We start from the raw sequence: 15,323 nt of genomic DNA, 5'->3' as shown, positions 1-15,323 counted from the left end.
TCCTTTATTAGAGATAATCACTCATTAAATGTTCTTTGATCACAGTGCACTTCAGGACAGACTTTTTCCTAGGAAGCTCACACACCGGCTGGACATTTTAGAAGCACTATTCATTAAACAAGGCTAAATTTACAGTCACTGTTTTAAGGACAGGTAAGATTATTCTTATAATCTAACCTGATATATATAGATATATAATAGATATTCTATTCTTTCAGAGGTGGGTAATAATTGGTTACACTTACTCAGTTAATCACATCAAGTACAATCAGGATGAATGCGTTTTCCAACTATTTCTTCTTAGTTCTACGGAACTGCAATTTCTGCAGTTTCCTTCACATTGTATTTTACTCTGCTACAGTGGCGACAGCATCTGATCTTCTTAGTAATGCCTAGATTTTATTGTAGACAAAAAAAAAATAGACCAACATTCTTCGAAAAGTAACTTTTTAGGTTGGAAAAGTAACATTCTATGGACAAAAGTATTGGGACATCTGCTCCTTCATTGTTCCTTCTGAAATCAAGGATAATGAAAAAGGGGTTTTTCCTGCTTTTGTTGGAGTAACTGTCTCCACTGTCCACGGAAGGTTTTCTACTGGCTTTTAGGGCATTTCTGAGAGGATATTGCAAACAGCAGAAAGGGCATTAGTGAGGTCAGGCTGTTAAATGATCACTACTCCACCTCAACTAATCCAAAACGTATTGGATGGGGCACCATCGTTCCAGAGAACACAGCTCAACTGCTAAGGGTTGCTTTATTCCCCTCTAGCCTATGCCTGGCATTAGGCAGGGTCCTATTCTATTGGCAATACATCTCTACACGGACTACACAAGCTAAGTGTGCATGCATAATGGGTGCAACCTAACATAGTTGAATGCATGTAGATGGCATTTTCACTATGGATTAAGGATGTAATGTTTTCAGATTTAACGCCTGGACTGATGGCCTTCATACAATTTTCCAGATATTGCTTGCAAGCCCCTGCAATGAGTCACAGTTTCCAAAGAAAGGTGTTGAAAACAAAAGCTACCCAAGAGAGGTAGTGACTGAAATCCAGTGGGGGAACCCTCAGGGCATTTCAAGCCTTTAGAGAAGGTCTGATGACTTCTGAGCACAAAAAAATGTTTTTTCCCCCTATATAAACAGAGACAGTCAAGCAAGCTCTCTGTTAATGCTCAGATTAACAGGCAATGTAATTAGAATGTGACAGGGGGATTCACCAATCATGTGTTGGTTTCCAGTGGGTGAGGCTGATTTCGCAAGAAAAGCCTGCTCCTGAGAGTCTTTATGGACAATACTTCTTTAGGCTGTGTGCCTGCATTTGCACATATGTGTCAGCAATGGATACAGCCTCAAATGGCAGAATGCATTCATCTATAAGGCAAAGATGCACCAGCATTAGCTTAGCACAGCCCTACACATTACATGAATTCTTATTACAGCACTAGCAGAAATAAGCATTTTCAAAACTGAATTTATTTAGTTGTTCATTTTTGTGACCGGAACTGAAGGCTTAAGCTGGTTACAATGGTTACAATTCACCGCTGCTGAGATGGTATAATTAATCTATTATGGGGATGGAGATGGACAAGGTCTCTGGTTTGAGCTCTAAGTGTATATTACAGAGCCTATCACAGAGCTTCAACTGCATTTTGTTCAGCAATACATACTGCATTCATGACAGACCTTTTACCAGGTGATATGACTTACGACAGTGATTACTATAATGCTGGACTGTTGCCATGGAGGTTTATCTTTTAAAAAAGGAAAGGCACTGTATCAGTTTGTATTCTAGCAGCAGGCAAGGAATGGATGTTCAAATAAATTAGGCCTGGTTATCAGCCCTGTGAAACACGTACAGGCACCAGGGCTTTTGAATTCTTATCTTAAAACCTCTGCATGCTTACATGCAATTCTGTTTGCCTTAATCAAGACTAATGTTTAACACATCAGCATTTACCTAAGAACAATACACAAATACACAGTTGCTATTTCTCCTTTATGCATGGCAAATCTTAAAGGAATACAAAAAATATTTATATCAAATGAACATACAGATAAACAGATGTGTTAACCACAGATGACTTACTATTCTATAAACACATCTTTACATAGGTTTCGGATGTATTTTTGAAGCAAATTAATTAGTATTTGAGCATGCATTTACTGTGATGAGACTGGGGACAGTCCAAATCAAACGTTTGATTACAACCTCTGTCTAGAATCTCCCAACCACAGCTTTGTTGACCATGCTTTGTGCACAGTCATGCTGGAACAGACCAGGAAGAGAGTTAGAAACATACAATCGTCCAAAATGTCTTGGTATGCTGAAGCACTCCTTCCATTGAAACTAAGGGGTCTAAGCAGTTCCTGAAAAACCATCCCCTACAGCATTATCCCTCCTCTACCAAACTTTATAGTCCCACCGTTCACCAAACCCAGACTCGTCCATCAGACTGCCAGATAGAGAAGAGTGATTCATCACTACACAGAACACGTTTCCACTGCTCCAAATCCTCCTGCTTGCGGCACCCAGTTTTTTTTTGCCGATGTTAATGCCAGAGAAGGCTTGGAACTCTGCAGTTATTAAGTAAGCAGAGAGTTATGAAGTTATGAAGTGTAATCCTGCTCTGTAACTTGTATGAGTTGCGGTGGTTCCAAAATGTTACAATTTTTCAAAAATGCCACTCACATTTGATCATGGAATATATGAAAGGGAAAACATTTCATGAACTGACTTGTTGCAAAGCCAGCATCCTATTACAGAACAACGCTGGAATTCAGCGAGCTCTTTCATAATTTCACTGAAATATTAAAAGATCATAGAACTCAATAGGTTGCAAATTATTGTAATAAGACTATGGATACAGCTTGATTACTGTGTCAGCTTATTAGCATGCTAAAGGCTACATGGCCAAAAACAACATAAAATAACCAGCCAAACCACAATTTGTGGTCAGACCAAGCAATAATTTAAGCAAGTTCTTCCCTAAGAACTACCTGTAAATTGGAAAACAACCTTTACATTGACGCGCTTTACACTTTTATTTTGAAGAGTGTCATTTTAAAGAGAAATTAGACCTTTGCTTATACTGTCCAGCCGAAATTGAGGTCAAATGGGGATGCAGGTTTATTAGTCCGCAGCAGATACGAGTTAAGCCGCCAGTGAATGCAAATTTAACCCAGCCAGAAGTGCATTAAATTATGCAAATGTAACAGTGAGATTAATTAACAAGACACATTCGGACGTGGAATGAAAACAGAATGTACTTTTCACGGAAGCGCACGGGTCTAAAGCATAAGCAAAAACAGACGGAAACATTTGACCTCCTGAAAAGTCAAGGACACCTGAAAGCATTTAACAAGGCATAGGCTGACCATTTTTCACACTGACAAGCACACACACACCCAGCCACCCACACACCCACACACACACACCTTTAACTCCAGTGAATGAGGCCATTTGTCTATTGAGCCATGAGTTGAGTTAACATTATTTGAGTCCGCCATAAACCCTAAACATATCCAGTTGCAATAACACATTCTTCCCCTGCGGACTAGGAGAACCAAACACACACCTTGCACACTGCTGTTCTTTTGCATCGAGGTCATGGAGCTAAACTGAAGCTTTCTCTAGTTCAGCCTTCAATCTGATTACAGATGAAAGTTATAAAAGAGGTATAAAAGAGGTATAATAATGGAGTGAACATAAAAATCCATGGAAAAGCATCCTATCAGGTTAGCTTAGTGGATGTAATGGAAAGGGCTTGGTCTGCAAGATCTACAGTACTGTGCAAAAGTATTGGATGCTTAAGCAAATTGCATAAAATGATGTATTGTGGCAGTAAATCACTAACATTAGATTACATGAATGATAAACATTATTGAGGTAGGACATAGTGTGTATGTATGTTTGTTTATGCATCGTTAACATTAAATATGATAGGGAAGTACGATATATGATAGAATGTCAACTTTTATGTTCCAGAATTAAGTAAACACAACACACAGTCTATCCCAATGTGTCCAGTGCTGAGCGCCCATGCTAACCCCTGTCCACGGTTGTAAGTGCCTACAATGAACATGCAACGTGGTGCATCAAAGCCCAATGGAACTGGATCTTGGAGCAATGCAAGAAGGTCCCCTGGTCCGATGAGTTGTTTTCCTTGATACACAACAATGACTACATATATATATATATATTTGTCATATATATGTCAATAATCCAACAGGTCATGAAATTAATAATGGTGCATCAAAGACTGAGTAGAATAGATCTGCAATGGAAAATGCGACCAGTGTGAATTTTCCAAGCACGTTTCAGCATTAGATGCTTGATTCATGTTGCCATATGTGACCTTGCACATCCTGCAATGTGATTATTGAGCATGCGCACATTGGAATGACAATGCTGCAATGATATATTGTGCAGCCCTACTTTCTGAGCATCTATTATTCTTCAGATACTTCAGAGTCTGAGTCCTAGGCAGCTGCTTGGAAGAGCTCATGGCTAATAAAGATCTGGGAACTTGGTGAAAGTTTTTTACAAACATAACTAATTCAATAATCTTGTTTACTACTTTTTAGAACGTTTTGCATTACACCTTTATTCAGCGGTCTTCTACTCACTAAATTCTCAGAGATATTTTCACCCAGTTATTTGGGGTGCCCAAACTTTTGAATGCTGCTGTAAATAATCAGTCTGTCCCTGCGCTGTAAGACACAGCAAATGTTTCAACACTGCTACAAAACTAAATGCATTCAGAATTCAGAATTGTGATGCTACACTTGGTTGTTGGCGCTTGGGAAATACTGAGAATTTCCTTTCATGACATTTTCCAAATGTATCCCAGTACAAAGTAATCAGATGACATTTAAGCTAGCATTAATAAAGTTAACCTAGGACAAAGAACATCAATAACAAACGTAATAAAGAGACCCCATGATGCAACCACATTTCCAGAAACAAGTTTACTACTTAATGTTTATGGATTGTGCTCTTTCTAAACACTCTGAAGCTCTCAGTCAAAGACCTATGCTGCAGTTAACCATTAGGGTTACTGCACAGGTGCGTGAAGACCCTTTAAAAGCTTAAAAAAAAAAGATGGTAAAGCTTCTTTACTTATTATCTTTCAGATGTGTTCATAACAATGTTACTAAAACTGAAATAAGATATATCAAAAGTCAAAATTCTGGTATTGTCACAATGTAGTCATAATATTTTAAAAGGTGAACTGCCAAAACACACTCATAGGTGTTTAGAATAATATTGGTAATACATTAAACATGTAATTAAACATAAAAATGGTCATCTTAATGAACTTGTAATTATTATGTAATAAAAAGTGGCTAAGAAGGGCCAAGTAAAAGCTTTTCAGTCCTTGAAAAACACAGACACTCCCAAATATACACACACACACACACACACACACACACACACACACACACACACACACACACGTAAAGGCCTCAAATAAATGAGTACTGTCATTTGGCAGCCAGACAGAATGAAAGGACAGATCCCAGGAGAACAAAGAAACAAAGAACTGAAAAGGGTAGAATTTCATGTTAGCGAGAGAGAGGGCGAGAGAGAGAGAGAGCGAGAGAGAAAGAGAGGGCAAGAGAGACTCACAGACAGACAGACAGAGTAAACATGCAAGAGAGATAAATAAACATAAATGGAGGAATTGAAGAAGTGTCTAAATAAAGGGAAGTAGTCTATTGTTTTTACCACTTCTATGCATATATTCAGATAAATCCTCCATTATTAATTATCCCCATTTATTTTCACATCAGCTTTTTTCTCCATCTGTGACTAAAAAAAGGACAGTTTCTGATACTCACATAAAGAGGCACCTCTTCTCTGTTCAGCTCCATCAGACCATTATATCTTCATCTGCAAGGACAAAACACAAAGTTGGTTCAGTGTAGGCCACAGGTAGGCCACAGGTGGACATATGCTGTATGTGTGTAATATAGCCCAGCTTCAAACTGTTCTAATGTGTAAAGTTAGGACTGTACTATACTGTGGAGAAAAACATCAATGATCCAACAGGTCATGATATTTGTATCACACAGAAATAAAAAGTGTAATTGTAATTGAATTAAATGTGTCTTGTGACATTACGCAACCTGCCGTGTGACTATTGTACATGCCTACATTGCGATGGCGATGCTAAAGAGATATACTGTGCAGCCCTGGTACTGACCAATGAAATGTTCCATGTGCCACTGGCTGCAACACAGGCCTGTGCTTAACAGTTAAAGGAGTGTTTGTTTTTTTTTTCTTTTGGCCATAGCTGTCTACTTTATCGGTCCACAGGACCCCTTTCCAAAATGCATGATGCAGACACTGAATGTGTGGTGAGGCACATGAAAGACCATCATCTAATAATTCTTCAATGTAGGTAGGTGTGCGCAACATGACGATATTTTATCCAATCGTGATGAATTTTATCAACAGCTTAAAGAACACTGACCAGCTGCATGCTTCATTACAAGCAGTGTAATCAGTCCTGGGTAACTGCTTGAAGTGCAGCACATTTTGATAAAAATCATTGGACAGTATGTGCGTTGTAGTTTTTAAGAATATGTCGCTACAGATGCATTTTGTCTGCGATCGTGTATTGCAATAAATATGGCATATCGTGAAAATGTCTGTATTGTATTAATTATATTTTGAACCATATCACCCAGCCCTACATGACAGTCATATTTGTCCAGGTACAAAGGAAATAGACACTCCGATTACTAGGCACGGGTGGAAACTTGTGTGTAATATAACCAAGCATCTTCTAAAGAGTCCTAATGTTTAATAAGAAAGTTTTTTATCTTTTTTTTTTTTGAAAAAAAATCATCTGAGATGATTAAACCAGGAGTGAGCAAATCTTCTAAAAAGGCAAACAACCATAGCAGGCTCATTTGAACAGTAAACCAATCACACAAAGCCGTTCAAATTTTCCAGCCTTTAAAATGACAACATAAAAAAAAAAAAATAATAATAATAATAACAAATGTAAAAAAAATAATAATAATAAATACATAAAAAAAAATGTAAACACACTCAATAACTGGGCACATTTGCAGAGGAAAAGCACAGCCTCTGGCATATGCACCCAGCGCAGCCACATGCACCAAAGATGGAGGCTGGTTGGGAAAACACTGTGAGGACAAACGTCTATTCACTTAACAACAAAACATGACATTCAACTGGGCAGAGAGTGAGAGAGAGAGAGAGAGAGAGAGAGAGAGAGAGAGAGAGAGAGAGAGAATGCAAATAGCATACAAAAGAACTAAAGGGCCGCAGCACAAAGTGGCTGTTTAATTTGTCATGGGCACACTGGGAACACGTTTTGTCTAGTTTAAGCCCAGCCCCAGACTAAACAGCAATTCTCATTTAAGAATCCAATACAACCTCTCTCTATAACTTTCCTTTGGTGCAGTATGTTCTGCTGACTCTCAGGGTCATCTGGCATTCCCCTTAATTAGGTCAAATCCCCAATGCAGGGAAAAAAAAAAAAAACACAAAAACAAAAGAAAAAAAGAGAAAGACAGCAGTCAGACAGCAGAGCAGACCACCACTGAAACGGTTGCCAAAGCAAACAAAAAACATAGTTAGGTGAATTAGTTCTAATCAGGCCAGAGCCAGTCTTCAAACTATGTAATCCTGTTTGTGGCTCATAAGCGGTGGGTTTGTCTAAACCTCTAAATCATGGGGCGTCTTAAGCCGTCTTCTGACACCAACGCGCAACATCATGATTTATTGTGCGGTGCTTTTATTTCGAGCAGGGGACAAGACGGATAGATACCTCATAGCGGCAATTGTACATACAAGAAGCACATAAGATCAAATGATGGATACAAGACATATGGCACCTAAAACACAGTGCTGATAGTGATGTCGAGGTAACAAATTCCTTCTGTTTTCTATGAACTAGAACATGGCAGATTTTCACAAGACAACCGTATTCACCATTTGTGTCTCCACCTTTAACCCATCCGTGCAGTGAACAAACAACACACACACACACGTGCCCCGGAGCGATGGGCGGCCATCGCTGCTGCACCTGGGAGGCGGAGAGGGTTAAGGGCCTTGCTCAAGGGCCTAACTGTCATTAATAGCCATTAATAGTGTTCTAACCACTGAGCCGCCACTGAGCCGCCACTGAGCCCACAACCTCCGCCTTACAATCTTTGGTGGTAGGTTTGTTTCACCGAATCTATTCGGCTTGCCCCTATTAACCTACTTTGTCATACTGGCTTATTACAGCTCAATGTAACAGATTACATAAGCCAACCTCATGGTTAGTATAGCATCAACAGGATTAATACCTGCCTGTGATATCAGAGCACAATGTCAGATTAAAACCCGGGGCATTTCAGGCTTCTGGAGTGCATTATGATTAACAAGAGTGTCGACAAAGTAACAGTGAGGATCACTTGCTCACTTGCTGTAACCTGGTTTTATTCGCCTTGGCTTTACCACATGATTTCAGCAGGTGAAACACTACAAATCTGAATGTTTGTGGACACCGCTTCTAATAAATGCATTCAGCTACTTTAAAGTCTGCACCAAACCATGTAGGTGTGAAAGCATCCTTATCCAACTACTTGTACCTATCCCAATTTATCCCAACCTATGCTAGAGTGCAAATGTTCATATAACTTGGTTTCCCTTTTTGGACACATTGGCCTTGGTGCTCCGAGACACTGTATTGTTCCAGGTAACTCTACACATCAGTCACATGGTGTCCCCCCACCCCCTCCCTCCACACATACACATTATTATTGCATGGTGATGCAGACTGAGACAGACATCAACACCACAGGCGTAGAAATCCTGGAAAGCTGTGTAAACGGGAAGGCTGTTAACTTGGCTTAGAAATGAAAGGATCACAAAAAACTGAGAACTGCAGAAAACCAGGTTGTTATAATTCACTCAACATGTTTACAAGTTTTCAATAATAAGTTCAATAATCTGATAATGAAAAAAAGTCTACATGGGTCACTTAAGAATAATTCAACATGCACCTTCACCATAGCTTAGCAAGGAATTTCACGAAATATTTTTGTATGGCTCAACTGCACAAACGCAGTAATATCGTCATGATTTCACACTTTCAGTTAGTGATTACAGCGATTTAGCTCCGCCCACTCACATGGAAAGAGTATGTGTTTCAGCTTGGACCGCTTGCTGCTTTTTTTTCTTTATTTTTTTTGTCCTGAGGGTAAACAGTAGAATACCACGGAGCACACAGACACACAAGCTGCGTCTTAAAGCCTAGGCTACAGCAGAGCTACAGAAGGTCCTCGGTAGGACTGTCCTATGAAGACTTCTTCTTAGTAGCCTATTGGTCACATAGATAGACCAGTGTAATGAGGCTGCGTGATGAAACCACCAGAAAGGTCCCACCTCTTGCGAGTGTGGTGCTAAACCTGTGTGCTTTTTCCATTTCTCCACAGAAAAAGATTCTATTATATATCACATTTTAAAACTCATTTTTTCTTAGTGCTATTAATGTCGCCCGTCTTGTTGTATGTGCGCACAGAACTAAGGGTGACTGAGGGCTGGAAAAGGGTACATCAGATGCATCCTCAAAATCGCTCAGAATTTGGGCTGCATTTCTAGGCAGTACATGAAGGGTCCTTCCATTTCGAACAGCCTTTTCGTGATGCAGAGGCCGAGAAATGCAGCCTAGGATTTGAGACGCAGCTGCAAATTCAGCCTAACCTGGACAGTCTGAAATGATTTACAGTACTGTTATCTGAGCTTTTATGATGCACCTACCAGACAGTCAACGCTACAGGTTGTAAAACAAACACAATATACCCAAGAATTTTCCCTCTACCATCCTAGCAGCCCGACTGTCTGCTCTTTAAAGGGCTTGTATGATGTACAACTGAACTGGTCAGGGTTTTGAAATGAAATAATTTGATGTACCATGTACACGCTATTAAGGTTTCAAAGCAGACTGCTTTATGACAATATAGCAATGTTTTGAAAACTTATTTGAGGAATTCTGATTTAGGCAATTTGAGATTATATATATATATATATATATATATATCACCGTGAACCTCACTAGTTGCAGATTCAAGCAGACACTAGCAGGACTGCCTCCTCATTGCAACAACAAAGCATGTTCAGTGAAGTCACACTGATTTTCCTGACTGGATGTTATCTCAGATTATTTAGGAGGAGAAAGTCTAGACATTTTATGACTGGTGTTACAGTGCAAACAAGGAAGGCTATACACCCAACATTTTCCTGTTAGTCATTCTGTTACTGGAAATGAGGAATGCATTAATAAAGTACCTCATCATGATCAGTAATATCTATGCTGTTAAATTCAAGTTCAAGTTACTTTCAAGCAAGATTATAAGATAAGAGGTCATTCACAGAGGCAAATTCACAAACAAAGGGTTTTTACTAAACGTGCAAATGTAATTAAATGTATCTTTCTTACTCCACAATACTATTTGCTTTGTCTAAAAATAAAGTAAATAAAAAATGAAAAAAATGAAAGTTAATTTTGAGAAATCACTTTACTGTGACATTATTTAACACAGAAACACACTTGCTCATTTAAATCAGGACCACTGGCATGGTTTTCACTTTACTGATTGGAACTTCAGGAACAGCTTGTATATCTGGTATCCAACATTTTTACATTTCCTTTTTCTTACTGTCACTCTTTACTGTGGATTCAAGCTGTAAAATTTGATTTATTTACTATTCTGTTATTGTTTAAACTTTATTTTTATTTACCCTTTTCCATTCAACGTCTTTTATCAGAATCCACTTCTACGATTTGAAGATGTTCTGTCCATTTTAGCCTCCAAACATATCTGTCAATAATGTGCCTGACCTCACCAAGAGGTTCATTTTTTTTGGGACTGTCACTGAGGTCATGTGTAACAAATACCACAACGGTAAAAAGACAGCAGTGCACCAAGAACCATCACTGTAACCTGTGGCTCATATCTCAATACTCAAATCTCAATACTCAGACAACCATATGGTATATGAACAGAGACGGGAGGATGCCTAAACAGTTGACAGCTAACTACATGACTTCACACAGCGTGAGTGTGTGCTGTTTCAGGATATACTGTGAGTGGAGAGACATTCCATTAAAAAACACTAGAATTTCTATAATACTCGACTTCCCACTATTTATTTACCAGGTCTGAAGAGTAAATAAGAGAAACAAGGAGAACATTTCTATGCCTTCTATGGATCTTCACTCAGGCCGCACAATCCGTACGGGATACGGACACTGCCACAAGGAAGGAGGAAGTAAAATCTCTCCTGATAATCAGGACACCCTGCCCTATGTTTTGCCCTGGTCTCCTTCACTTGCATGGCACGCTCCAGTTAGCCTGCAGCACAGAAACTGACCTTAAGCATGTTTCAAATGCAAATTCATTCTTAGTCACTTTCCTTTATGTGATTAGGGCTGTCTGTGTCCAATCTATTAAACCAGAATCAGTGCAGATCCAACCATGTTTAGCAGAAGGGATATTTTAAGCACGATTCAATTGCAATCCTTTGTTTTTACTGCTGTGCAATGAAGTCAATGAAGTCTCCAAAGCACAGTCTCCAAAACTGTGTTCTAGCAGGGCGCACTCAGGATTCCCTAGGCTTTATGAATGAAGATTACTCACAGGTCACAGCAGCGTGGAACTATTTTACAGTGAAAAATGAAAACTTAACGTAATGTCTGTGGTTCTAGTGCTTTACTGCGTTGAGCTGCTTTTTCCCCACAGGTTTGCCCTTTTCTTTATACTTTTTTTGCCCTTGCTACCAGACCCATGGAGGTAAATACACTCCTGCTACACCTTTACTTTCGAGTTATGTCTGGTTAGTAATAGAGTGTACATATAATGTCACATTAAAATAGATTTTCCTTCAGGTTTTCAGATTTTTATCCTACTACACAAGACCTTGTTTGGTCAGTGGTTTAAAATGGAAACTAACTCCATCAAATCTCTGGGACCAAAATGGATCCCTACTTCTTCATTAGTTTTATACTTATGTTTAGTTTTATTAAATAACCCACACATTAATTAATAAATTAATTATCTGATGGGAGTCTTTCCTATCAAACTGCATCAGTCAAACTGCACTAAGCAACCACAAAACACTCTTTTGTTTTATTGTTATAATGAAAAAGAGGAGTGGACATGGGGGACCCATGAGGGACATGTCTTTGGTTCTGAAGAATGCTTATGAACTGCAAATACAATGCATTTTACATTTCAATGAGGTTCAGAGGCTTGAATGGCCAGCAGATACATTTGTATCCATCTATCTATGGGTGGGAAATACAACTATTTTAGCGTCACTCTGATAAACAATGTTGCAGAATGTTCTCCTAATAATTGTGGACATTGTCAGTACATTAAAAAGTGTTGGCCCTTTTTATTAGTAAATAGCCGATAATCCCAAAGGCTATCCTAAGTATTTCTGTAAAGGTATCACCACTCAAGCTTTTTCTCAGTTTAAACTTATCAAACCATGAAAAGCTAAATATCGTAAACCTGTCTTAAAGTATCAGGATTTGAATTTGACCATATTACTCATCCCTATGTCTCCCTTTGATCCACAAGGCTCTGTAAGCTTTGTCATATGTGGCCTTTTTAAAGCTGAAGGAACCAGCCTATGATCTAATTTTCCAATCGATGGCATGTGAAATAATCCTTTTTCTTAATATCACTCATCAAAGTGAGATTTGCCAGACAAACAGGGAGCCCAAGTGTGCTGGGCTTCAGAGAAAATCCTCTTAAACTCATCAAAAGGATATCGTCAGGCGCTGGCAACGTAGGAATGAACACCCATACGGTTATGAATGAACATGGACACGTCTACAATACAACTAGATACAATCATTGATCAGTATCACAGGGTATCAGCAGGCATCAGTATCAGGCCAGAAAGCACTGGATCAGATACTGGAGGGGAAACTGTGTAATACTGTGTTGTAAACTGTGCATTTCTTCCTTGCAGTGTTTGAGTAGTTTGGGTGTGACAGCTTACTCTTGAAAAACACTCATTTTAAAGCTCAGTAGTTTTTAACAAAGATCAATAATGTCATAGAGAGAGGATACTCAGGCTTTCAGCATTGCAGCCAATCAGAAAAGAGATATTTGCATAGGTTCACCTTAAAGGCACAGTCTCCAAAACAGAGACAAACAGAGCTTGGACATGGTCCTGTAAAATTCACTGAGACGGTTTTACTACATAAAACCATACTGAAGGCACGAGGGAACAAAATATGGAGAAAAGATTTAAGGTATAGGTATAGGCCTTTGAGCTCAAAGTCAAGCCTGACCAATGGAAAAATAAAAATAAAAATAAGTGAGGGACATTCCTATTTGGCTTAAAAGACGAGGGGATATCCTGCATTTTGAAACATCCCCCTATAAAACGGTTGCTCGACTCATTTGTGCCTAAAAATTAAAGTGCTTAAACTTTGGACTAGCTATATTTATTAGCATTTTTTGTGTTTGTTTTTTTTTTTACATTTCTATTTTAATTAACCTTCATATAATTTTCCCCTCAACAAATTGTCTTTGTATATTCTGTATATATATTCTTTGTGTATATTTTGTGTGTATTTTGTATTCATTGAACATTGAACAAGTTATTTTTAATATAACTTTATTTTTAATATGTTTAGTATGTATATAGTTTTGTCCTCCTGTAGAGCATCAACCTGAGCTTCACCACAAGCATTTCAATGCATAAATGTCCTGACATGTTGTGCAGATGACAAACTTGAAACTTGTAATTTTTTTAAATAAATAAATGTATAAAATAAATAAAATGATTTATAAAATAAATAAATAAAATTATTTATAAAATAAATAAATAAAATAGCAGTCCCACGTGACCAAAAGACTGGACTTCATATGAGCACCTTCTCACCTTCAGCCATACGGGTGGATCACACTCAGACCTGGACACTAACGGGTTATAGTAACGTTAGCCTACCTCACATCGTCCAAACGTTACTGAAGGTTTGCAGTTCACCTCAGCTAAACAAAGGGGGAAACCGGTCTATCGGAAAGTGACAATGGCAGAATAAAGGCTCAGCTGATTTGGAATTAATCCCTGAACGTGTCTGAAAGGCAGTAACAGAGAGAGGCACGAAGAAAACACCAGTCCCACTTCCCATGGCTGCCACTTGTCAGCCACTGAACAGCTCTCAGCTCTCTGTGAGTAGGTGGCTTCATTACCTACCTACAACAACCCAACACAAACAAACCAGCTAACCACCAGCCTCCAGTTTAGGAGGACGACACTGTGTCGATTAGACCAAACGCTGTGGGTCCGCACGTTAGTCTGCCGTGCGTGGACAGAGAGCACCTGAACACGGGTCGTCTGAAGTGTGAACAGGAGTGTGTTTACCTGAAGCCGGAAAGTTCTCAACTCCGCACCAGTAGAGTGACCAGCTGTCGTGGAGAGTCCAGATTCAGTAACCGAGGCGAGTGCTGCGGGTGTGGTTGCACATACAGCGTGGAGGAAAGCAGCCCAAACACGAGCACTGTGATCTCTCTCTCTCTCTCTCAGTCAGCCGGTGTTCAGGGGTGCTGTGTTGTGGATGTGAAACTGCAGCGCCGACTGGCAGCGCCGTCTAATGATGGGAAGTTCGATTCAGTGTGCCGAGCCGATTCTTTCGAACGCAGCGTTTCACTGAATCGAACGTCGACTTCAATGATTCACTGATTCAAACGTCGAGTCTTTTTTTTTTTTTAGTCAGGTAATTTTTAAAGTTTATTATGGTCAGCTAAAATGCTACATACCTTGGGATTGCTCCGAAGTGATACATTTTTTGCGTTAATTAATAAATTATTATAAAATTATTACATTATAATTAATTTAAATATTTTATCTGTACCTTATTGTACGCAAATAATTGCACTTTTTTTTAATGTGAATAGAAACTAATCTAACATTATAAACGTAGGGTTTTCTGTTGTTTTGTTAAAAGTCATTAGACCAACTAATACGAAAAAATAAAAGTTTAAAAGTCACTGGTTGAAAAAGTGGTTTGATCGATGTCTTCACATTTGTGCTCAGCAAACTCACAGAGCATATAGCCTATTTAAGATATGGACAATAACTGGTGTTAATGTTCTTAGTATTACATTACATTATTTTAATTAGCTACACTGTAAATACTGAAAACTAGAACGTTGCAGATTTAAAGTGTTTGAATTAGTATAAAATGTCGCTTCCCTTCCCTTAAACTAAATGTGCTTTGCTTTGTTTCATTTAAAGTATATATTTAAGTTAAAAACAACCAGTTAAATTGCT

At 38.7% G+C, this 15,323-nt stretch overlaps 1 protein-coding gene across 4 annotated transcripts in view; it reads right to left on the bottom strand.

Moving 5' to 3' along the window:
* The window catches only part of arhgef28a (Rho guanine nucleotide exchange factor (GEF) 28a), a 93,160-nt gene extending 78,646 nt beyond the window's left edge, over positions 1-14,514 (bottom strand). For all 4 annotated transcript variants that reach the window (XM_072673966.1, XM_072673982.1, XM_072673974.1 and 1 more), the window contains exons 1-2: positions 14,415-14,514; positions 5,846-5,897 (exon numbers count right to left, since the gene is read on the bottom strand). In XM_072673966.1, the coding sequence (XP_072530067.1) occupies positions 5,846-5,878 (33 nt within the window). In that variant the 5' untranslated portion in view covers positions 5,879-5,897; positions 14,415-14,514. The remainder of the gene's footprint in view (positions 1-5,845; positions 5,898-14,414) is intronic.
* Between the last annotated feature and the right edge of the window lie 809 nt (positions 14,515-15,323).

This window comes from Salminus brasiliensis, chromosome 1 (genome assembly GCF_030463535.1).
Source record: "Salminus brasiliensis chromosome 1, fSalBra1.hap2, whole genome shotgun sequence".
Lineage (NCBI taxonomy): Eukaryota > Metazoa > Chordata > Actinopteri > Characiformes > Bryconidae > Salminus > Salminus brasiliensis.
This window is presented reverse-complemented; position numbering and strand designations above follow the sequence as displayed.